The sequence below is a fragment of the Protopterus annectens genome, chromosome 2.part0 (assembly GCF_019279795.1).
Source record: "Protopterus annectens isolate FY-2018-M chromosome 2.part0, PAN1.0, whole genome shotgun sequence".
In the NCBI taxonomy this organism is placed as follows: Eukaryota; Metazoa; Chordata; order Ceratodontiformes; family Protopteridae; genus Protopterus; species Protopterus annectens.
The window spans coordinates 194,032,119-194,058,499 of record NC_056728.1 but is presented as its reverse complement, the minus strand read 5'-3'; the positions used below and the strand labels follow the sequence as shown (position 1 = coordinate 194,058,499).

Sequence of the window (26,381 nt, the reverse complement as noted above, 5' to 3'; positions counted from 1 at the left end):
ATTACACTAATTTTTCTGTGTTAAAGTCAATACCATTTGCAGTATTATGAACATTATTTTGGAAAATAATTTCTTCATTTTCAATGGTATTTTTTACCAACAAATGGAGGTTGCCATGGGAGCGAGAGTAGCTCCCGCATTTGCGAACTTAGTAATGGCTAGTTGGGAGAAAAAAATTTTAATTGCCAACAGAAAAATGGAGAAAGTTGCTGTATCGTCGTTACATAGACTATTTGTCTTTTCTTTGGAAGGGGGATTATGAAGCTTTTGTTGATTTTGTGTCTGAGTTGAATGATTCTACTAATTTTTTAAAATTACAATCACAGGATTGCAATAGTTTAGATTTCTTGGACTTGCATTTATTTGTCATATGACTATTTAATGATTGCTTCAACAGTTGTATATACAGAAAGTGTATTTACTAATCAGTATTTACACAGCAACAGTTTGCATCCAGTACACACAACAAAAGGGGTGGTCAAAGGACAAATGATTCGGTTAAGTAGACTTACGTCGGATGACAACATATTTATGAAGGAATTGGTTACCTTAGAGTGTTTTTTCATGGATAGAGGTTATGAAACTAGATGGCTCAAGAGAATTGAAGAGGAAGTAGTTCTAAGAAATACTAAGGCCATCCCTATATTGAAAGGAAATGCTGGCCATACAGGGCTTGGATCATATTCCTTTAAATTTTGAAGAAGAAAAGACTGCTACCAAATATATTTGTTCTTTCCCTTTGCCTGTCACGAATGAGATGGGGATCATTAGAAGTATTGTTATAGACAATTGGAAGATATTATTAGGAAATTTGGATTTAATCAAAGTCATTGATTCTAATCCATGTTTTAGTTATAAAAAAAGGCTTCAATTTAAAAAGCTTGTTGGAAAGTGGACCCAAAATGTCAAGCAATAATAGGGGGTCAAGAATACACAAAATAGATACTTATGCATGTAACAATTGTAGGCAGTGTAGGTTTGTTAGTAACACTTCTGTTTACTTTAAACATATCAACAAAACTATTTGGACTAAAAGTTTTAATGATTGTAATAGTAGTTTGATTGTTTATGTAGCTCAATGCCTTTCCTGTACAGGATTTTATATAGGGAAAACTGTTAGATGTTTCAAAAGGAAGATTTATGAACATCAATTAGCTATAAAAAAAAGGAGATGATAAAAATGCCTTGGCTAGACATGCCAAAGTAGGTCAGTCTTAAGAAATGTGTTTTTTCAGTCATTGATAGTGTAGACTGTGATGCATTTTTTGGTGAGTTTAAAACCAGATTAGAATGTAAGGAAAGCACTTGGCAAATAAGTCTAGGTGCTGACATAATGCCAGGCTTAAATGAAGTTATCAGTTTAAAATGTTTCTTACAATATATGTAAATTAACATTTTTATATAATGATATTTTTATCAGTTTTATATTGATCATCTCAAGTGAACAGCTATATATATATATATATATATATATATATATATATATATATATATATTTATATTGAGCCTTTGTATGTATTTTTTTCATTGACCATTGTTAGTTTGGTTCTTTAAATTTTTATTGAAATTTTACATGTGACTTTTAGTAAAGGTTATATAATATTGTTAAATGGGTAGATGGTCATTCTGAAGAAGTTCACGTTTATTAAAGTGAATGAAAGCGTGTATGAAGTGTCCGTGCTTTCCTGACCATATGTTTTTACTATATATATATATCTATATATATATATATATATATCTATATATATATATATATATATATATATATATATATATATATATATATATATAAAATGTGTGTGTATGTATATATATGTATGTATGTATATGTATATATGTGTGTATGTATGTATAAAATCTGTAGTATTTGACTCTCCTGATTTTGTTTTTAAATTTTACAATGTGCAGGTAAAGATGTTGAAATTTCTGCGGCGGACCCTTGGTCGCCGATCGATGCGTAGACATGCAGAAAAGGAGAGACTGAGAGAAGCACAAAGAGCGGTGACCCACATTCCTGCTGCTGGAGATGCCAAGTCCATTATCACTTGTCGAGTTTCATTGCTTGATGGAACAGATGTCAGCGTCGACTTGCCGGTAAGTTTAGTTTTCAGTGGATGTGATTATTTTAATATTTGTTGTGTAGTTAAGACTGTGTAGGAGACTTTTATTTTCAGGCATGATTTTGGGAATTGCTGTTCTGGAACGGATTCTTAAGTATGCTCAATGAATATTGTTGTAGATGTATAGCATTTTGGTGATGTAGAATTAATTTTTGGTCAAATATATCACTGAATCCATAAGTGGTAGGATTAGAACTCTGAAAAGATGTCCTGTGGGAAAAATCTCAAAAAGATCATAGTATTATAAGCAGGCTTGAGTCAGCAGATGGGGTATGGGAGTAGAAGTAAGGGAAAGAAGAAAATTCTGTAGGGGAAGCTTTTCATTATGTTGGAATGAATAAGTCCGTAACGATATCAGATGAGTCTTGACGGAAGTCTGCTTTTCATTGTGTGAAATGAATAAATCAGAAAGCGTCAGATGAGTCTTGAAGGAAGGCTGTTGCTGCAAGAGCTTTTTTCTGTTGCTCGTTCACATTTTTCTGCATGTTACCTACAGTTTGTAGCAGTTGGCATGTTTCTTCGTTACACACACAGGCTTTTGTAGTGTTCCATGACCGAGCAGTGTTCCTTGCAGCTATTTTTTTCACATACTTCTGCATGACACGTAAGGGATCTGTGGGCATTGTCATAATTTTCTCTTCAGTAATTGGGTTAATGCCCTGAAAATATGGTTAAGCAGAGAGTTTTCACTTATTTGGGAATTCTGATTGGGGGTTGTCTTTATTAATTCTGCCAGGCAGACTTGCTGCATTGTTTAAATCTGGAATGTTTAAAGTATTGCTTAATGTCCATCATAAGGAGCAGTGCCACATCCAGTTCATAATATCTGTGGGATATACTACAAGTAGATTTTAGCCTTGTGCCCTACTTGATAAAATCTTGAGTGCAAGGACTTAAGTGCATGGGAGATTCTTTTTTCATCAGCTGAGCGGCCACTTGTAAATGAGTGCATGTCCTATCATCACTTCTGTCATCTGTATTGTTCAGAGAATGTAGGCCTTAATGTTCAGCATGTAGATCACTATTGCCATAGCCTTAGATGTACGGGTTCCACTCCTTGTGACATCCATCTTACGATGGGGTCCTTCCATCAAGAATATTTTTGGTGAAAGTTTTTTTTTTTTGTATCTAAAGTATTGTGTTTAGCCAGGAAACTTAGTAGATGTTCATCGCGCATACAGCTGCAGTCATAACACATGGGTTCTCCTGCCGTCAGGCGGGTCCTTGGTCGGCCGAATTCCAAAGTCTAGGTCCGGAGTCGGTTGTCATCGCTTTCTTTCCTGACGTCAGTGCGACAGGGGTATATAAAATACAGCCAACGCCATTTTCTTCAGTCTTTTTTGCCGCGCGGTGCCCGAAGCAGAAGCAGTTCGCAAGTGCCGGTCAGCCAGCTCCTGAAATTACGAAAATTTGGAAACCGAAGTCTTCTTTAAAGCCAAGTACCCCGTTGGGGAATTTTTTCTTGCCTCAGACCGATGTCAGACAAAGTTAACAATTGTATTTCTTGTGGGAAGCAAATACCACATAAGGATTTCCATTCCCTCTGTATACCTTGTAGTTTAGGACTGTCATTGCAGTTCTAATGGAGTTGATGTGTAAATACTCATGTGGAATTTTTGTGTGAAAGTTTTTTTTTTTTTTTTTTTTTGACCTAACATTTTAGTCAGTTTCTGTGTTTGTGTTTCTGGGGCAGGGTACTTTTCTTCTGACTGTCAGTGGGTTAGTTCACTTGGAACTACTTCTTTTCTTTAACATTTAGCTACTTGTCCAGACTCCGCTGCTTGATGTCAAGGGCTCCTTCTTGGCTTATCAGTGGAGCATCCACCAGTTTCTTATTTTACCTCTCCCTGTACATACATGTACTTGTCTGGGAGTCTTGTGTGACAGGCAGGCTTCTTTTTTGCCCCAGCCACTTATGGGTGACCCTGGTGTGGCTGTTTGTTCCACACACCATTCATCTTTGGACCTAATTCCCTTGGTGTAGCATTTGCAGAAAAAAAAGACCTGGGGATAACCATGCTGCTGGGGAACAAGGGATAATCACTATTGTCAGTCTCAAGAAAAGGGGCAGGTGAGGAATAATGTTCGTGTTTCACTGTTGCAGTCATCACCTGTGGGTTATCCCTGCTGTTTTAGCCCTCGGCTGACCTGAATACTAGAGTTAATGTTTTTCTGCGTCGGCTGCTGTCACTTGCTGCCTGATGACTGGTCATCAGTGCTATAAAGGAAGGCAGCCAATGCTATTACATCAGTCTTTCTTGCCGTGGAGCCCCTAACAGAAGCAGTTCGCAAGTGGGCCGGTTGGTTGCTACCAGAGTTTGATTTACAGCTGAAATATCTAAAGCTAAGTACCCCATTAGGGATCTTTGTTTTTTCTTGCACTAACAGATATTCGAAAAAGTTAACAATTGTCTTGCCTGTTGAAAGCAAATACCACACCGAGACTTCCATTCATACTGAGTCACTTAAGGCCCAGACCCTGATGTCCCCCGTTGTCTGTTCTGTGCCCTCTTTAATGGGAGAACCATTCGTCGTAGAGCTCTTATTGTAGCCAGGTATTTTAGTCTTCCATCTTCGCATTCCTAAATGGTGTCAGCCAACAATCCATAGACATTCTGAGGAAACGTAAGGATAAAGATCGACCACACAAGGGTAAGACTTCCGTCGACTCTACTGCTAAGCAGGTTGTCAATTCTCCGGAATTCAATAAGGTGCCTTTGCAGCCCCTGATGCCTGATTCGATAGCTTTGCAAGCTTCTACTGAGACCCTTTCTGATTCCAGTATGCCGCAGAAGTCTTCATGTTTTGAGACTTTGGTTGTCTCTGCATTAGTTTGGTCTGAAACAGTGATGCAGGCACTGGCTTCCGTGGAGGTTTTTCACATTACCATATCTAGACAAAAAAAGTATTCTCTGATTACCGTTCCTCTCAGACCGATGGGTACTCTTAGTCCTAGAGGCAAGGCCACTCCTAGGAAAACTACCTCTAGCCACCATTTTACTTCTGCTCCACCAACCCAAGCTCAAATGCTTAAAATGACGGAGGATCTTATCACCCTTATGAGGGGTAGTCAGGCCACACCTTCTAGAAGGAAAAGAGACCTTTTCTCCTGAAAAACTGGTAGAACAGTTTTCTGATTATTCAAATTTTGAAAAGGAACAGCCTCCTCTGACTGTTTGAGGATTCAGATGCGGCGGAATTCATTCCTTCTGCCTCACCACCAGAAGATTTTTCCTTTGGGGAAACCCTTCACACCCTTTGGGAACATTTCCACCTGGAATTTCAGGACTTCCCTCGGTCTAAGAAAAGAGTTTCTATACCTGCCCCAGCACAGACCCTTGGCCATCCCTCCAGTCTTAGAGGTGGTTGAGGTCTTCCATGAATCCAGTGCAACTCCTGACACCCTCTCACCTGCTCCCAGAAAACGTGTCCGGTATTAGAGTACCGGATTCTCACAAATATCTGTACAGAAATCCTGCTGCAGACCCAGAGGTCATTACACAGGGACCAAAAGGAGCTAAGGCTAGTTCTGCCAAGAATCCTGTTCCTTCTGACAAGGTCTTCAGAGCTCTGGACAGATCGGGTAAAAAAAGTATGCACCTCTGCAACCTTAGCTGTCGGAGCACTCACTTGTCAGTTCCACATGTTAAAATATCAACCACACACTTTGGAAGTATTAAAACAAAAGATTTCAACCTTTCCTGAATGTGCCATTTGGAAAGAGTTAGCAGATTTATTGCACTCTACTTGTCAAGTAGCTAAACACTCATTACACTGTGCATATGACACCCTAGCAGCCTCAAGCAGGACAGCAGTGTCAGGATCTGTCATTAGGACACCTGTATGGTTGAAGGAACAACCTCTCCCCGATCATGTCAAATCTAAATTACTTGATGCACCCTTGGATAAGAACTGCTTGTTTGGACTAAAAGCAGAAGAGGTGCTTAAAAAGATTGAAGACAAAGCAGAATCTATGCAGACAGTAAAATATTTCCTTCAGGTACAACCTCCTAGGTTCAGCAGGAATTTTCTCTCAAAACACAGGTCTTTTCCTGCACCTAGCAAAAATGGGCAAGGTGATCCCCACTGGGATGGACCACCCAGACTCCTGTCCCAGGGACAGCAGAGAACCAAACAGTGGACCACTTCCATTCCAAAGGCAGAGAGTTCTAAGCCATCCCTCTATGGCAAAAACTCAGTAACTTCCTCTACCCCCCCTCTGCCCTCTTTACACTCGCCAAAAACTACCAGGAAGGCTCTCCCTCTGCAAAAAAAATTTGCTTTCTGTTACAAAAGACCAATGGGTTTTAAAGATCATTTTTCAGGGATACAAATTCTCCAACAAACTCCCAATTCCAAGAGGGTACCCAGGCTCTGCTCCAAATCAGTGGGCAGAGGCATTGATTCAAGTCCAAACTCTCGTATTCCAAGGTACAGTAAAACTTGTCCCCTCAGGTCAAACAGGCAAAGGCTTGTATTCCAGACTATTCCTTGTTCCCAGAAAAGAAGGCACTTGGCGCCTCATCGTGGATCTCTCCATTCTGAACACCTCCCTGGTGGTCCTAAAATTCAAAATGCTAACTTTGCAGCAGCTGCTGCCTGTGACAAAAAATGCTTGGTTTGTTGCCCTAGATCTAAAAGATGCCTACCTCCACATTCCCCTAAGGGAATCCTGCAGGAAATTCCTTCACTTCAGAGCAGGCTGACAACACTTTCAGTAATCTTCCCTACACTTTGGCTTATCTACTGCTCCCAGGGTAGTCACCAAATGTTTAGCCCTGGCCATAGCCTTTTGCAAACAGAAAAATATACAAATTTACACTCATCTGGACAACTGCCTCATTCAAGCAAATTGCAAAGAAAAACTCCTCAAGGACCTCCTCTTTGTCAAAACCCTCCTAATCTCCTTATTAGGGTACACCTTCAATGAGAAGAAATCAAGGCAAACACCCTCCAGGAAAATAATTTTCTTGGGGAGCACTGCTGAACACAGCATCCCAAATGGCCTTCCTATTCCCAGGAAAGCAGAGCTTCCTGCCTCTGTATTTTACCCAGCCAGCTGCCAGAAAGTTGCTGCAAGCCTTGGGGTACATGGCATCTTGCATCCTTCTAATTCCTCTGGCCAGGCTTCATATGAGAAAACCTCAGTGGTACCTAAAGAACCTTTTGTCAGCAGTCTCGACCTCTAGAGACCTCACTCCCTCTGATCCCTTGTACAAGGGCCAAGTTTCTCTGGTGGGCAGGGGCCAGTACCCAGAACAAGGGTCTTTCCTTCACACTCTGCCCAACCGGGCAGACCATTACCAACGACGCCTCAGACGTAGCTTGGAGCACTCGCCTAAAAGGCAAGTGCCCCCAAGGTCTTTGGGATGCCCTGCACCTCCCCTTGCACATCAACCAGAAGAAATGATGGCAGTACAAAAGGCTCTTGACATCCTTCAAACCCAATCTCAAGCCAGGGATTCCCCTTATTAAAACAGACACCACCACAGTAATGTGGTACATCAATAAACAGGGAGGGACCCGATCTTACCCTCTGTGCAAGCTAGACATGAACCTCTGGCTGACAGCCTCTTTCATGGGACTACACCTGGTAGCACAATACCTATCAGGGATCAACAACACCCTTGCAGACCATTTAAGCAGAACTTACTGTACCCCCGCGAATGGCAGCTCCAGAGAAAAATCTTTTTACAAATCACTCAGGCGTGGGGTTCTCCGGAGAGGTGGATCTCTTTGGTTCGCATCTCAACCATCAGCTGAAAACATTCTGTACCAGGGAGCATCATCATCTACCGTGGAAGGTGGATCCCTTGACCTTCCCCTGGAACACCCTCTTTTTTGTGTAAGCATTCCATTCTCTGCCTCTTATTCCAAAGGTACTGATCAAAATAAGGGAGGAGAGACCAAAGGCCATCCTCATTGCTCCAGATTGGCCCAGACAATATTGGTACCCCTTAGAGCACAGCCTGATCTTACAGCCTCTCAGGCAGGTTCCCCTGTTCTTAGACCTCTTAACTGAGGTGGGCGGGGAATGTTGTACCCAGACTTGGGGACTCTGAAACTATCAGCATGGCCAATACGCTGAAGGCAAACAAGGGGCCCCTGTTAAGCAAACAGGTCCTAGACATTATCATAGAGGCCAGAAGGCCCAGTACCAGAAAGTATTGGGTAGGAATATGGAAAAGATTCTGCTCCTGGAGCCAGTCCAGAGGGGGCAATACCTCACAACCTTCCATCCCTCTTACCTTGGACTCCCTAGTGGAGCTACTTAAGTGTCCTCTCCTTCCCCTCTATTAAAATCCACGCCTCAGCCATTTCAGATCATTTTGATGCAGAACAGCCCCTGTTCTCCCATCCTTTGATTAAGCCATTTCTCAGAGGGGCTTCTAATATCAGACCTCCCAGAAGGTCACCCACTCAAGCCTGGGACCTGAATTATTATGTTTTGGAAAAACTAACTTTACCACCCTTCGAACCTGTTGCTTCAGCAGAACTAGGATACCTCTCCTGGAAGACTGCTTTTCTCCTAGCTGTCACCTCAGCTAGAAGGTTTTCAGAACTTCAGGCATTGATGGCCATTGAGCCCTTCATCATCTTTCCTGCAGTCAGGGTTTCCTTGAGGACTAATCCTTACTTTATGCCCAAGGTGGTATCTAATGCAACTCTCAACCAAGGGCATGCATCTACCAACCTTCTTTCCTAACCCTCAAAACAAGGGGGAAAGAATTCTGCACTCACTAGATGTGCACAGATAGTTCAGATACTATCTGGACCGTACTAAACCCTTCAGGAAAACAGACCAACTACTTGTCAGCTTTGTCCCAGAGGCAGAGGGGAAGTCCATTTCCAAACAATTTCCAAGTGGATGTCACACTTAATCCATTTCTGCTACAGATTGCATGGGACCCACCCCCCCCAAGTCTATATGAACCCATTCCACTAGGGCAGCCTCCACTTCCACAGCATTCCTCAGAGGCGATCCCACCAGGGACATCCTGGAAGCTGCCACCTGGACTTCTGTCCATACCTTTACCAAACATTACCACGTACCTCCTTATTTTCTAAGGCAGTTCTGCAGGGTATACTAACCCATTCCTAGGTCTTTAACTAATACTACCACTTCTGTCCTCAGCTTTGGGAATCCTCCCACAGGTGATGACTGCAACAGTGAAACGGGAAGAACATAGTACAGTTGTGTACACTTGCCATAAATGTAGATGTTCGAGTCTATTCACTGTTGCAGTCCTGGTTTTCCACCCTCCTTCCACCTTGTGTCATCTTTCTTTAGGGAGACAAGTTTCTAACGGTGGCTTTTATCCACCAGGACAACTTTACCATATTTACTTGGGCATCTGGTTAGGGCAAGAAAAACTGATGTAATGTCATCGGTTGCCTTCCTTTATAGCACTGACGACTTGACATCAGGCAGCAAGCGACAGCAGCCGACGCAGAAAAACATCGACTCTGGTATTTGGACCGGCCGAGGGGTACCACAACAGGGATAACCCACAGGTGATGACTGCAACAGTGAATACACTTTATCTTCTACATTAATGGTAAGTGTACACAACTATACTTTCTTCACTTAGTTTGGGATTGGGAACCTGTGTCTTGAGACTAGTATGGTCTTCTATTGCATTCATTTCCAAGGAAGATTCCCAGGAAAAGGTTACATATTGAGAGAATCTTTCAGTCACTAATTCTTTATTTCTATGAACACAGAAGTTTTACTAGGATTTGCTAAGGATTTCAGCAGTACTTTCTTGATTTTATTTATTTATTTTTTGTGCAGGCAAGAAAAAAGTGATGTCCTTCAAGAATGCAACTGCAGTCATAACATATGGGTTTTCCTGCCTCAGGCAGCCCTCGGTCGGCCGGATTCCAAAGTTTGGGTCCGGCGTCGGCTGGTGTCGCCTCCTCTCCGACGTCAGAACGGCTGGAGTATAAAGGCATCGGCCGACACCATCTTCAGTCTTTCTTGCCGCGCGGTGCCCAAAGCAGGGGCAGTTCACAAGTGCCGGTCAGTCAGCTCCTGTGTTTTCAGTACCAAAGTCATCTAAAAGCTAAGTACCCCGTTGAGGAACATTTTTTCTTGCCTCAGCCGATGTCAGAACAAATTGAAAAAGTTAATTGTTGGTCTTGTGGTAAACAAATACCTCATAAGGACTTCCATTCTTATTGCCTCCCTTGCCTGGGCCCAGACCACGACGTCTCGGCCTGTGCTTGCTTTAATAAGTGCACTCTCAGGTGCCGGGCAGAATTTGCCGAAGACTTTTTCGGCGAATCTTTCGCTTATATCATGCCGTCGGAACAACCGACAACTCAAACTACCAAAAAATGAAAGGACCGGGACCGACATCCTCGGCCTGCATCCTCCACCGATACTCCTAAACCCTCCGTGAGTGCTTCGGTCCCTTCGGAAGCGGTAATTCAACCGCTCCAGGCCGACGACACAGCGTTGGCACGTCCTTCGGTCTCTGAGTCTACACTGGTGCCAGTTGTTGATTTTCCTCCAGAAACCGAAGTTCTGGATCTACCCGACACCATTCCTGTGGACAAGGTTACTCCTGCATGTGGGGCAGCTAGGCCTCCTGTATCCATGTCCATCAAGGCCTTTGCACGTGCTAAGGCCGCCAGCCAGGCCAAGGCCCATCCTAAACCTACTGCCCAGGCCCCTTCTTCTGATAAACAGATCATGTCTCTTGCTGCATATCTTATTTCTCTTATCAGGGGGTCTCGGCCTCATCCAGGCAGAGGTTCTCAGCCGCCTGCAGAGAAAAGACCCAGAACTGAGCAGGCCGACAACCTCTCCTCAGATGAAGCCTCTGGGGATTCTGAGCATTCAGATACCCGAGAAGAATCCTTCCAGGCTTATGAGGACTCTGATGCTGAGGAATCAGTTCCCTCTGCCTCTCCTCCAGAGGATTTTTCGTTCGGTGAAGTCCTACACTCTGAGGGAGCATTTTAAATGGCAGGATCAGGAATTCTCAGATTCCAGGAGAAGGCTACGTACCTTCCTCAAGCTACCCCAGCACAGACCTTTAGCTATCACTCCAGCTATGGATGTCCTGGATGATGTTTACTCCGACTCCAATGCTAACCCCGATTCTCTCCCTCCTGCTCCTGTCAAGCCAGACAGATATTATAGGGTCCCTGACACCCACAAACATCTCTTTAAGGCCCATTCTGTGGATCTAGAAACTATTTCACAGGGCCCCAAGGGAGTGGCTACTTCCACAGCCAAGAATCCACTGCCAGCGGATAGGGAAGCTAGGTCCCTGGAGAGATGGGGTAAAAAAGTTTATACCTCTACCACCCTGGCCATGAGGTCAGTTAACTGCCTTTTTCATATGTTTCAGTACCAGGATTTTTTACTGGATGATTTACAGAAAAAGCTAGCCTCTCCTGAGCCTATTGATAGAAAGGCATTGCAGGATCTTGTACATAACACTCAGCAGGTTAGCAATAATTTTTTTCAGTGTGGTTATGATGCATTGGAGGCTTCATGTAGGGCAGCTATGACTGGGGCTGTTATACGTAGACATGCTTGGTTAAAAACAGCCACTGCCAGACCATGTTAAAGTAAAGTTACTTGATGCACCTCTGGAAAAACAGAAGCTTTTTGGTGCTAATGCACAAGATGTATTGAAATCCATTGAGGAAAAAGCTAAATCAGTGCAGACAGTTTAAGATTTCATCCAGGTTCAGCCACCCAGATTCAGCAGGAATTGGCCTTCAAAGAATTGGTCCTTTCCAGACACTGACCTGTTTCAAAGGGGAAAAAACAGGTGTGCCCGAGGTAGAGGACAATACCGAGGCTCCTACAGGGGCCGCCAATGGCAACCACCAAATCAAAGAAGTGGTGCAGGCAGTCCAGCTGCACCACAAGGACAACCACAATGACCTGACTTTCATACCGCCTACAAAGGCTCAAAGCGAAGCACCCTTGGGCGGAAAGTTATCCTTATTCTCAAAAAACTGGCATATCTTAACCAAGGACAAATGGATTCTGGATTTAATAGACAAAGGTTACAGATTCCACTTCCATACTTTACCAATAAGACAAGGCATGCCAAACCTGCCACTTCATCAAAGGGCAGAGGCACTCATTCAAGTTTCAAAGCTGTTAAATATAAAAGCAATAGAAAAGGTCCCTCCACAGGAACAAGTCCAGGGATTTTATTCAAGACTGTTCCTTGTTCCAAGAAAGGAAAACAAATGGAGGCCTATACTGGACTTGTCTACTCTAAATACTTATCTCATTGTGCCAAAGTTCAAAATGCTGACGTTGCAGCAACTCCTTCCCATGCTGGGCAAGGGGTCTTGGCTGGTCACTCTGGACCTCAAGGAGGCATACCTGCATGTCCCAATCAGACAAAGCTGCAGAAGATACCTCAGATTTCTTGCAGGGACAGAGCATTATCAATTCTCAGCATTGCCATTTGGCTTATCTACTGCGCCCAGAGTGTTCACGAAATGCCTGGCATCAGTAATGGCACACTGCAGACTCCATGGGATTCAAATATACCCCTACCTGGACGACTGCCTCATACAAGCAGACAACAAACAAACCTTGATAGCAAACTTGGACTATGTCATTCAATTACTACAGGCCTTGGGATACACAGTCAACATTCAGAAATCAAGACTCCTGCCATCCCAACAAGTTATTTTCCTAGGAGCCAAACTGGACACAAAAACACAAATGGCTGATCTCACAGAGGAAAAACAACAGCAGTTACCAGTGTACTTCAAAGGCCTAGCAAAGCTCTCCCAGCTGACTGCAAGGAAAATCCTGCAGGCCCTGGGGTTCATGGCATCTTGCATTCTTCTAATACCTTTAGCAAGACTTCATATGAGAAAGCTGCAATGGTACTTAAAAAAGCTTATGGTCCTAACACAGCAAAGCCTAGAGGACGTAATCCCACTCATTCCATGTCTACAAAGAATTTTTGTGGTGGGCTCAAGCAAGTCAGTTAAACAAAGGCATGTCCTTCAACAAACCTCAAGCAGGTCAAATGATTACAACAGATGCCTCAGACCATGGATGGGGGGCGCACATGGAGGGCAGATGCATTCAAGGGCAATGGACACCAAGGGAAAGGCATCTGCACATAAACTAAAAAGAGATGTTGGCAGTGATGCATGCAATCGAGACTTTTGAAAAATCACTTCAACAAGGACATTTGCTAATAAGAACAGACAACACCACTTATGTGGTATATAAACAAGCAGGGAGGCACTCATTCTTATCCCCTCTGCAGACTAACAATGATTCTCTGGGAAAAATCACTAAGTCTGAAGATACATTTGCAATCCCAGTTTGTGCCAGGCAAGGACAATGTACTGGCGGACAAGCTGAGCAGAAATTTCTTGGATCCACCCGAATGGATGCTGCATCCTCACATTTTCTCACAAATAACAAGGACATGGGGAAGACCGGACATAGATCTCTTTGCTTCTCACATGAAACATCACCTGGAAAAGTTCTGTACAAGGACCCACCATCCTCTAGCCTGGAAAATGGATGCTCTCTCCTTCAGCTGGAATTCCCTAACAATTTATGCATTCCCTCCTCTTCCACTGCTGACCAAGGTGATACTGAAGATCAAAGCAGAACAACCAACAGGCATTTTGATAGCTCCAGACTGGCCAAGGCAGCACTGGTACCCATTGCTGTTGAGCATAACTCGGACCGAACCGTGGCCTCTGCCCCTATGGCCTCTGCTTCTAACACAACACAATTACAGGACTGTTCATCAAAACCTGAAAACATTGCATCTGACAGCCTGGAGGTTACCATAACTCCTTCCGATATCTCTTTCCAAAAAAGTTCAAGACATCTTACTGGAAGCACGCAGACCTTCCACTAGAAAAACCTATTCAGCCAAGTGGAAGAGATTCATCATCTGGAATGCTAACATTCCAGGATACAACAGTATTGAGTATACCTCAGATATTGGAATACCTGGCAGAAATGTTTCATACTGGTCTATCATATTCTTCCTTAAAGATTCATGCCTCGGCAATCTCAGCCAAATACAATTGTGATTTGCCTGTGTTTTCACATCCTTTGCTAAGACGGTTCCTAAGAGGGATAAAGAATATCAAACCTCCCAGGAAACCGCCAGTACCTGCATGGGACCTCAATTTCGTCTTGGAAAAATTAACTCTTCCTCCCTTTGAACCAGCAGCAACTTCAGAAATGCAATTTCTCTCATGGAAAACGGTTTTCCTATTGGCAATCACATCAGCAAGAAGAGTCTCGGAGATACAAGCACTCATGGCAGTACCTCCTTTTCTCATTTTTCATCAGGACAGAGTCTCTCTAAGAACCAATCCTTCATTCATGCCAAAAGTAATTTCCAGGGTCTCTCTAAATCAAGCCATTCACCTGCCTACTTTCTTCCCCAATCCTCAAAACAGGGGGGAAGCACTGCTGCATACTTTGGACATACACAGGCAACTACGCTACTACTTGGACAGAACCAAGGCCACCAGAAAGTCAGACTAACTGCTTGTAGCCTATGCTGCTGGAGTACAAGGAAAAGCAATCTCCAAACAAGCAATTTCCAAATGGATTGGACACTGCATCAGATTCTGCTATTCTTTTCATGGAAAAGGTGTGCCAGCCAATATTGGGCCACACTCCACCAGAGCTATAGCTACATCCACAGCTTTCCTAAGAGGAGTGGCTACAAAGGACATTCTAGAGGCTGCTACATGGAGCTCCGTGCATACATTTACCAAGCACTACAACCTGCCTTTATACTCCAGATCCCGAGCAGGCTTTGCTTCGGCAGTCCTGCAGGGCATTTTAGCTACACCATCACTTCCTTAGTTCCAACCACCCCCAGCTTGGCTAAGGTATTCAACCCATATGTTATGACTGCAGTTGCATTCTTGAAGGACATAGTACAGTTTTGTACCTACCATAAATGTTGATGTCCGATAGATAGGCAACTGCAGTCGGATTTTCCCACCCTCCTACCCCTCTGCATCCTTCTTTATGGGTCCACTACCCCTATTCCTATTAGCTGGGGGTATCTCCTATGGTGTATCTATTTATTTACTGTTGTGCATGTCTGGAATTGTTTATCCATTCACCAAATTTAGCCTTCCTAGGAGGGCACCTGGCATCTGGGGCAAGAAACACTGAAGAAGATGGCGTCGGCCGATGCCTTTACTCCAGCCGTTCTGACATCGGAGAGGTGGCGACACCAGCCGACGCCGGACCCAGACTTTGGAATCCGGCCGACCGAGGGATGCATGAGGCAGGACAACCCATATGTTATGACTGAAGTTGCATATCTATCGGACATCTACATTTATGGTAGGTACAAAACTGTACTTTGTCTCTTAGACTTTGGTCTTAAGTTAGAATAGGAAGCATTATGGTTGTACTTCAGGAACTTTCTTCTCAATATGAATATTCTGATTCTAGGAAGAGAATGCTTTCAGATTTACCTTTGAAAGATTTAATTTTTTCTAACTTCTATCTAAGATGAAATTGTTTTTATTTAGAGCACAATGAAATTCCTTTGGTACTGAGAATGTGTTATGTTCTTGTTACAGCTGGATCTGCCTGATACTGCAGCTGCCCCTCCTCTTGTTGCCTGCTTTATTGAAGGCTTTTCCACACTGTCTACCTGACCTGTTAGGCCTGCTAGTGGCATACAGTGCATCTCAGGCTCTTGTTTTATTATCCTGTAGCAGTCCCGGCAGTGTGTTTTTCTTCTCTAAAACTCATCGTCTGGATGGAGTACTGATGTTATCCCCATTCTCTCTGTCAAGAATGGGAAAGCATTGGATATGTTAGAGGAAGAAAATGTATACTAGTATCGTAACATACAGGATTCTGAACTGTGTAGCTGTTGTACTGAATTTTTTTTCATTTATTTTTTGACAACATGCAAAAGTTAATAACCTTTCTTTTTTTCTGAGGTAAAATGCTTCAGTTCCTCTACTTTGCTGGTTACTAAGCATATTTTAACTGTATTTGTGATGGTGCAGTTTCCCTAAGGAATCGCAGCTTCTGGGTTAGTATTGAGAAGATTGGCTAGATCTTATTTTTCCTCAGAACCTACCTGAAATGTTTAGATGTTAAGTTATCTGTTAGAAAAGGCAGATCTGTTTAGCTCTTCTGCTGCTGCTGAGGTGATAGATGTTTGTTGAAAGGGGAAAGCACATTCAAAGAGATGTTCATCGTGTTTCACTGTTGCAGTCATCACTGTAGGGTTCTTCCTGCCGGCAGGCAGTCCTCGGTCGGCCAGAATCCCAAAGTCTGGGTCTGGGGTCTGCTGTTCACTCATGCTCCCTGACGACAAAGCTGCCAGCCGACGCCATGTTCTCCAGTCTTTCTTGCCATGCGGTGAAAGCAGATGTCCTTCATGGATGCATCTGCAGTCATAACAAATGGGTTGTCCTGTCGTCAGGCAGCCCTTCGGTCGGCCGGATTCCAAAGTCTGGGTCCGGCTTCGGCTGGTGTCGCACTTCACCCGACGTCATCTCTGCTGGTCTTTGGGTATAAAGGCATCAGCCGACGCCATTTTCCTCAGTCTTTCTTGCTGCGTGGCGCCCGAAGCAGAAGCTGTTCGCAAGTGCTGGTCGGTCAGATCCAGAGATTACTACTACCGAATACTACTTCGAAGACTTCTAAAAAGCTAAGTACCCCGTTGGGGACTCTTTCTTGCCTCAGCCGATGTCAGAAAAAGTCAATAACTGTTTAACTTGTGGGAAACAAATACCTCAAAGATTTCCACTCTTACTGTCTGCCTTGTTTAGGCCCAGACCACGACGTAGCAGCCTGTTCGGCCTGTGCTTCCTTCAACCGACAACGCCAGGGCGCGGGTCGGAGTTTGCTGAACAGTTTTTCGCTCAGATTTTGCATACATTATGCCGCCGGATCCTCCGACTACCCAAATTGTTAAACGCAAGAAAAGACCAACATGCGGTCCGCGGTTTCGACCGAAACCACGGTTAAGCAAGTCAAGGAGTGTCTCTGTTTCGCCGAAACCGAAAACTGGTCAATCTTCAGCCAAATCCATGACTACTACTGAGGCTCCTGCTACCTTACTTGAATCGGCCTCAGAAATTTTGCCTACAACTGTGGTTCCTAGTGATTTATCAGACACCATCCCTTTGGATGTCTCTACCCCAGCACGTGGTGCTGCTAGGCCTCCTGCAGCCATGTCTATTAAGGCCTTTGCCAGGACTAAAGCAGCCAAATCTGCTAAATCAGTGCCTGTTAAGCCCCCCTCACACAGGCCCACTTCTAGTTCACAAATGCTTACTCTGGCAGAAGATTTAATATCCTTAATTAGGGATCCCAATCTCACCCAGACAGGGCCTCTCAGCCCCCAGAAAGAGACCTAGAGCAGAGCCCCGAGCCAGTGTCCTCTGATGATTCTGGATGACTCAGACATTACAGACCAGCCAGAGGCTCCTTTTCTACTTATGAAGATTCCGATGCTGAAGAATCCATTCCAGCTGCCTCTCCACCAGAGGAATTTTCCTTTGGGGAAACCTTACATGCCATGAGAGAACAATTCCAATGGCAGGGACAAGATTTCTCAGACTCAAGGAAAAGGCTTAGGACTTTTCTGCACTTACCACAACATAGGCCCTTAGCTATACCTCCTGTACTGCCTGTTGTGGATGATGCATTTAATGATGTCTGCACTGCTCCTGATTCTTTACCTCCAGCCCCTGCCAAACCAGATAGATTTTACAGGGTGCCAGACACTCATCACCACCTATACAAGGCCCCACTTGCAGACCCAAACTATATCCCAGGGGCTCAAGGCAGTAGCCTCGACCACAGCAAAAACCCTATTCCTTCTGAAAGGGAATCCAGGTCCTTAGAGAGATGGGGAATAAAAGTTTACACCTCTGCTACTCTCTCAGCTAGAGCTTTAAACTGTCAGTTTCATATGATCCAATACCAAGAGTTTATGCTTGATCAGTTAACTAAAAGCTGTCCTCTGATGAATCTTTAGATAAGAAATATGTATTAGAAATGGTGAATAACATCCAACAGGTTAGTAACCATTCCTTAAAATGTGGCTATGATGCACTGGAGGCTTCATTTAGATCAGCCATGACTGGCACAGTGATAAGAAGGCATGCATGGTTGAAAGAACAGGTCTTACCGGATCATGTTAAAGCAAAGCTATTAGATGCTCCTATGGATAAGGCCAGTCTATTTGGTACACCTGCCCAGCAGGTAATGAAGAAAATGGAAGAAAAGGCAAAATCTGTACAAACAGTTAAAGATTTCTTACAGGTTCAGCCCCCAAGGTTTAGCAGGAACTGGCCTGCCAAAAATTGGTCCTTTCCTGACTCCACAAGATCCCAAAGGGGCAGGAATAGACGCTCTAGAGGCAGAAATCAATCCAGAGGAGGAGCCTACAGAGGACGACAGTGGCAAGGCAATAACCGAGGCACAGACACAACCACAGCCACTGCAACAGGACAATCACAGTGACTTGGCTCTGACTCCGCCTTCCAGGGAGCAAATAGCAGCACCATTAGGCGGAAAGTTAGCCTTATTTTCGAAAAATTGACACTATCACAAAAGACAAGTGGATTTTGCAAACCATAGACCAAGGCTACCAGTTCCACTTCCACACCTTACCAGTAAAAAGAGGAATGCCAAACCTGCCTCCAAATCAAAAAATAGAAGCTCTGCAGCAGATAGCGGAATTAACAAAGATGAGAGCTGTGGAAAGAGTACCAATAACAGAACAGGGCAAAGGATTCTACTCCAGACTCTTCCTAGTGCCAAGAAAAGAGAAAAGTTGGAGACGTATTCTCGACCTGTCCATCTTAAACACATACATCATTGTCCCAAAATTCAAAATGCTGACCCTACAGCAACTTCTTCCCATGCTGGGCAAGGAGTGTTGGCTGGTAACTCTAGATCTCAAGGAGGCATACCTGCACACCCCCATTCGACCAAATTGCAGAAGATACCTCTGATTTCTTGCAGGATCAGAGCATTATCAATTCTCAGCATTGCCCTTTGGCTTATCTACTGCGCCCAGAGTATTCACAAAATGCCTGGCATCAGTAATCGCTCACTGCAGAGTACAGGGAATCCAAATTTATCCATACCTGGATGACTGCCTGTTACAAGCGGACAACATAAGCAAGCTGACAACAGATTTACAAAGGGTCATTTACTTGCTACAAGCCCTGGGATACACAGTCAATTTACAAAAGTCAAGGCTGATACCATCCCAAACAAGAACATTCTTGGGCGCGGAATTGGACACAGTAAAACAAATGGCATTCCTAACTGCAGAAAAACAAAAAGAGCTCCCTCTTTACTACTTGGCATTAACAAAGCAGAACAAACTAACAGCAAGAAAAGTTCTGCAGGCCTTGGGCTTCATGGCATCATGCATAATCTTGGTCCCACATGCCAGACTGCATATGAGAAAGCTACAGTGGTACCTAAAGAATTTATGGTCTCAGCACAGGCACAGCCTAGAAACAGAAATACCACTAATCCCATGCCTAAAACAGGAGTTCCTATGGTGGGCTCAAGCATGCCAGTCAAACCCAGGCTTACCCTTCCACAACTTTCGAGCAAGCCAAACCATCACAACGGACGCCTCAGACCTAGGATGGGGCGACATGCTGGACAAATGCATACAAGGATTGTGGTCTCAAGACCAGCTGCACCTACACATACACCAAAAAGAAATGTTGGCAATAAAACTGGCAGTCCCAACATTCAGACCATTCCTCAAAGAAGGCCATTTGATAAGGACAGACAACACCACAGTCATGTGGTACATCAACAAACAGGGAGGCACTCATTCATACCCCTATGCAGAATGACTTTGGACCTTTGGAATCTGGCTCTCAGCTACAACATCCAGTTACAGGCAATATTTGTGCGGAAAAGAGAACACCCTAGCAGACATGTTAAGCAGAACCACCTCGGATGCTCACGAATGGATGCTACACCTGGACATCTTCAAGGCCATCACAAAGAAATGGGGAATGCCACAAATAGATCTATTCGCTTCCCCACTCAATCACCAGCTCAAAAAATTCTGCACAAGGACATTCCACCCACTTGCATGGAAGGTGGACTCTCTATCCTTCAGCTGGAAAGGCCTGACAGCATATGCATTTCCACCTCTTCCCTTGATGCACAAGGTACTACTGAAAATCAAAGAGGAACGTCCAAGGATAATCCTGATAGCTCCAAACTGGCCAAGACAACACTAGTACCCATTGCTGAGGAGCATGTCCCGGGAGAAAATGTGGTCAATACCCCTGATGCCTTTGATGTTAACTCAGAACAACTACAACATCATGCATCCAAACCTAAAAACCTTGCAACTGACTGCCTGGAACATCACATAGCAGCAACTAACCCAGACCTTTTCCAAAGGGTTAAAGACATTATCCTTGAAGCCCGCAGACCTTCAACAAGAAGGAACTATGCAGGAAAATGGAAAAGGTTTGTCATTTGGAGTACTGAAAGAGGAAAAGATGTGTCAAACATAGATATTGCTAACATTCTGGAGTACTTGGCAGAGCTTCTACATACAGGCCTGTCCTATTCCTCCATCAAGATACATGCATCAGCTATTTCAGCAGAATACAGCTTTGATTCACCTGTCTTTTCACATCCTCTACTCAGGCAGTTCCTCAGAGGGATCAAGAATGTAAAACCTCCTAGGAAACCACCATTACCAGCATGGGACTTGAACTTTGTGCTAGAAAAGTTGACACTCCCTCCGTTTGAACCAGCAGCAACAGCAGATCTACAACACCTGTCATGGAAAACTGCTTTCCTACTGGCAATTACCTCAGCAAGGAGGGTTTGAACTACAGGCCTTAATGGCAGTGCAACCCTTCCTAATCTTCCATCAAGATAGGGTGTCCATGAGAACTAATCCTACATTTATGCCTAAGGTGGTATCCAGAGTGTCTTTAAACCAGGCAATCCACCTACCTACCTTCTTTCCCAATCCACAAAACAGGGGGGAAAGAATGCTGCATACCTTGGATGTACATAGACAGTTACGCTACTACCTGGACAGAACCAAAAGTAACAGAAAAACTGACCAGCTTTTTGTAGCCTATGCAACAGGAAGGGAAGGAAAAGCAATTTCCAAACAATCTCCAAATGGATAGGAAATTGCATAAGATTCTGTTATTCCTACCATGGAAAACCAATTCCACAGAACATAAGACCTCATTCTACAAGGGCTACAGCCACTACCACAGCTTTCTTACGAGGAGTGGCAACCAAGGACATTATTGAGGCGGCTACTTGGACCTCCGTGCATACATTTGCCAAGCATTATAATTTACCTCTATACTCTAGATCCTGAGCAGGGTTTGCCACTGCTGTACTGCAAGGGATCCTAACTACACCATAATTTTTCTTTCTCCTCCCCTAGTTTGGCTATGGTATTCTACCCATTTGTTATGACTGCAGATGCATCCATGAAGGACATAGTACAGTTTTGTACCTACCATAAATGTAGATGTCCGAACTGGATAGCATCTGCAGTCAGGATTACCCTCCCTCCTTCCCCTCTGTGGTACTCCTAGGGTATTTACCCTAGAAATAGCTAGCTTGGGGGGGGGGGGTCTCTTATGGTGTATTTGTTTGTATATATGTACATACATGCTTATTTTTTGTGTTTGCCTTCTACTTTTTTGGAAACATTGGCATTTATCCAAAATTTAGCCTTCCAAGAGGGCAACTGGCATCTGGGCAAGAAACACGGAGGAAAATGGCGTCTGCTGATGCCTTTATACCCAAAGACCAGCAGAGATGACGTCGGGTGAAGTGCGACACCAGCCGAAGCCGGACCCAGACTTTGGAATCCGGCCGACCGAAGGGCTGCCTGACAGGACAACCCATTTGTTATGACTGCAGATGCTATCCAGTTCGGACATCTACATTTATGGTAGGTACAAAACTGTACTTTCGCAAGTGCCGGTCGGCTGACTCCTGATATTTTTTCGTGCTTCAGTCCGAAGACTGACTTCTTCTTCTCAAAGCTAAGTACCCTGTTGGGGAAACTTTTTTTTTTTTTCTTGCTCCAGTCCGATGTCAGAAAAAGTTGATTGCATTTCTTGTGGGAAGCAAATACCTCATAAGGATTTCCATTCTAACTGTATTCCTTGTTTAGGCCCTGACCACGACTTAGCTAGTTGTCTTTTGTGCTAGATTTAACCAACGTACGATTAAGCAGAGGTACGATTTTGCTTTTCACTACTTTGGTAGGCGATTTAATTATAAAATGTCGTCGGACACGCTTCCAACTACCGGAGTTCACAAATGACGCAAGGATAAGGATAGGTCTCAGAGGTCCAAATCAGACTATGTTACACAACCAGAGCTAGCTTCAGCTGTAGTCAGCGAGGCGCTTTCGCAGCCCCTGTCGTCAGCCATTTCAGAACAGATAGCTGAAACGGACTCCCACGAGGAGCCAGCTAGGCCTTTGAGCACTCCAGCTGCAGGACCTTCGGACAATGCTCCCTCGGATGGGTCCAGAGCCGCTGTGCAGGTACCGGCTTCAGAGGGGATTTTCAGGCCTACACAGCTTCTGATAAAGGCAAAACCCAGGACAAAGACTCCTTCTAAATCTAAGACACCAGCCCAGGCCTCTTCTGATCCGGGACCCAAATCACAGAAACAGTTACTTAAAATGGCGGAGGACTTGCTAACCATGATTAGGGGTTCACATCCCCCTCCAGACAAAAGGCCAAGGCAAGAGTTGGATTATGAATCTTCTGATCAGGCATCTATTTCTTCAGTGTCTTCCTCTGAACAGGAATATTCTTTCCCTCCTTATGAGGATTCTGATGCTGAGGAATCTATTCCATCAGCTTCTCCCCCTGAGGATTTTTCTTTTGGGGAAACTTTACATGACATGAGGGAACATTTTCACTGGGAGGGACAGGAGTACTCTGAATCTAAGAGAAGGCTCTGGGATTTCCTTCTTCCCCAACATAGACCCCTGGCTATTCCTCCTATTTTGGATATTGTGGATGATGCTTTTTCTGAGGCTAATTTAACTCCTGACTCCTTTCCTCCAGCCCCTGCTAAGCCCAACAGATATTACAGGGTCCCTGACTCCCACCGGTTCCTTTACAAAAATCCTACTGCTGATCCAGAAACCATTTCTCAGGGTCCTAAGGGGGTTAAGCCTTCCTCTGCTAAAAATCCTCTTCCGACAGATAAGGATTCCAGAGGTTTGGAGAGATGGGGCAAAAAAGTGTATACTTCTGCTACTTTATCGATTAGGGCTTTAAATTGCCAATTTCATATGCTAAAATATCAGCAATTTCTACTGTCTGTTATGAAACGAAAGTTGGGTACCATTTCTGCATGTGCAGATAAGGAATTACATGATTTGATGCATGCTACTGAACAAGTGGGGAAGCATGGTTTACACTGTGGCTTTGATGCCTTGGAGGCTTCTTGCAGGGCGGCTGCCTCTGGCACAGTCATTAGAAGAGACATGCTTGGTTAAAGGAACAAAACTTACCTGATAGAGTGAAAGCAAAGTTACTGGATGCTCCTGTTCAGCATAATGTTTTGTTTGGGCCTAAGGCTGAAGAGGTGATAAAGAAAATGGAGGATAAGGCAAAATCCATGCAAATGGTTAAGGATTTCTTACAAGTTCAGCCCCCAAGATTTAGCAAAAATTGGCCAACAAATTGGTCTTTTCCCAGCTCGGACAGGTCTCAGAGGGGTAGATAATAGGCGCACCCGAGGGAGTCCTCAAACACAGACCTCTTACAGACCTAGACAGTGGAGTACTTCCACCTCCAGGGGTGGAGAGGACAGACCTCAATCATATAGAAAACAGGCTCAATGACTCCCCCTGCATGGCTCCAGGAACTTCTCTCCTGGATGCCCCTCTAGGAGGAAAACTCTCTCTCTCAACAAAATTGGACTTGCATAACCCAAGACAAGTGGGTTCTGGATGTAGTTTCAAGAGGTTACAAATTCCACTTTCATACCTTGCCAAGACCAAACGGATGGCCAGACCTACCAGAACACCAATGGTCTTGAGGCATTAAACCAGGTGGGATCCCTCATGGCTATGAGGGCCATAGAACTTGGTTCTACAATCAGAGACTGGGCAGGGCTTTTACTCACTGCTCTTTCTAGTTCCCAGAAAGCAAAACTCATGGAGACCCATCCTGGATCTGTCAGTCTTAAATACTATCCTGGAGATACCAAAGTTCAAAATGCTTACTCTGCAGCAGCTCCTGCCAATGTTGAGCAAAAATGCATGGATGGTGACATTGGATTTAAAGGAGGCTTACCCTACACATCCCTATCAGACAGGGGTGCAGAAAATACCTCCGGTTCAAGGCCGGCTCAAAACATTACCAATTCTCTGCGCTACCCTTTGGCTTGTCTACTGCGCCCAGGGTCTTCACCAAGTGCCTGGCACCAGTAGTAGCTTATTGCAGACTCAAGGGTATTCAAATTTACCCTTATCTGGACGACTGCCTTATTCAAGCAGACAGCAAGGATGTTCTACTCCAGCACCTGGAATTTGTTCAAAATCTTCAAGTACCTGGGATTCACTGTAAACAAAGTCAAATTTGACCCCCACACAGCAGATAACTTTTCTGGGTGCGCTTTTAACCACAACAACCCAGATGGCATTCCTGACATCCAAAAAACTACTACAGCTGGCTTCCACTTCCAAAACCTTGGCTTCTATAACTCTGCTAACTGCAAGGAAATTCCTGCAGGCTTTGGGTTACATGGCCTCCTGCATCCTTCTCATACCAAATGCAAGACTACATATGAGAAAAATACAATGGTACCTAAAAAGTGTATGGTCCCAGCATTGCCACAGTCTAGACAAATATTGCTGTCTTGCCTTGCCTACAAAAGGAATTCCATTGGTGGACCATGGCATGTCTTCACAACAAAGGCAAAGCCTTCAGTCTACCTCTAGCCAGCCAAGTGTTGACCACGGGCGCCTCGGATTACGCAAGGGGGCCCACTTGCAGGGAAAGGGTCTGCAAGGTTTTTGGACAGAGGATCAGAAGCACCTACATATCAATTTAAAAGAGATGTTAGCTGTTCAGAATGCCCTCTTGGCTTTCAGGGATCTTCTACAACCAGGACAACTACTGATACGAACAGACACCACAGTTATGTGGTACATAAACAAGCAGGGGGGCTCACATTCCTACCCCCTTTGCAGACTAGCCATGACTCTATGGAACACAGCACTAGCTTGCAAAGTGGATCTACAAGCTCAGTTCCTGCCAGGGAAACTAAATACTCTGGCAGACAGCCTGAGCAGGAACCTGTCAGACCCACATCAGTGGATGCTAGACACCCACATATTCAAGACAATTACAGAAGCCTGGGGCTGCCCGGACATAGACCTATTTGCATCCTCCCTCAACCACCAGTTAGATTTTTAGCATAAGGACTTTTCACAAGCTAGTATGGAAAGTGGATGCACTATCATTCAGTTGGAAAAACCTCAAGGGGTATGCCTTTCCACCACTACCTCTTCTACCACGGGTGTTATTAAAGATAAAGCAGGACAAGCCCAAGATGATGATTCTACTGGCCCCAAATTGGCCTCGTCAATTCTGGTATTCAACACTTAAGAATTTATCTCGGGAACCACCTTGGATTTTGCCTCAGATTCCCAATTTATTGTCCCAACACCAGGGCCAGGTTCTGCACTCATGTCAAAACTCTCAGCCTGGCGAATTCAGGATCTATGATTAATCCTCCTCTTCCCAAAAAGTTAATGGATGTTATCTTAGAAGCCAGATGGCCTAGCAATAGAAAATCATATGCAGGCAAATGGAAGAGATTTTGCACCTGGATGCATGCTCAGGATTCGAATCCTCTCATTCCTAATATCCCTCAGATTTTGCTTCATTCTCCTCCATAAAAATAAATGCCTCGGCTATCTCTGCACATTACAATACGGAACCTCCACTCTTTTCGCATCCACTTCTGAAACAATATCTACAAGGAGCAAAGAATTTAAGGCCCCCTAGGACACCACCCATACCTGCCTGGGACCTCAACTATGTTCTGGAAAAACTCACTCTGCCTCCTTTTGAGGGACTCGCTCTACCAGAGCTGCTGCTACTTCAGCTGCCTTTCTCAGGGGAGTACCTACCAAAGATATTTTGGAAGCTGGAACTTGGAGTTTAGTGCATACTTTCTCTAAGCACTATAATCTCCCTCTTTACTCTAAGTCTAGGGCAGGCTTTGCT

The 26,381-nt window shown here is 44.3% G+C and overlaps 1 protein-coding gene across 1 annotated transcript in view; it reads left to right on the top strand.

Moving 5' to 3' along the window:
• Positions 1-1,902: 1,902 nt before the first annotated feature.
• EPB41L5 (erythrocyte membrane protein band 4.1 like 5) overlaps positions 1,903-26,381 on the top strand; it is a gene marked incomplete in the record, with an annotated part of 2,576,260 nt that continues 2,551,781 nt past the window's right edge. The window contains 1 exon segment of the mRNA XM_044060661.1: positions 1,903-2,094. Within this exon segment, the coding sequence (XP_043916596.1) occupies positions 1,915-2,094 (180 nt within the window).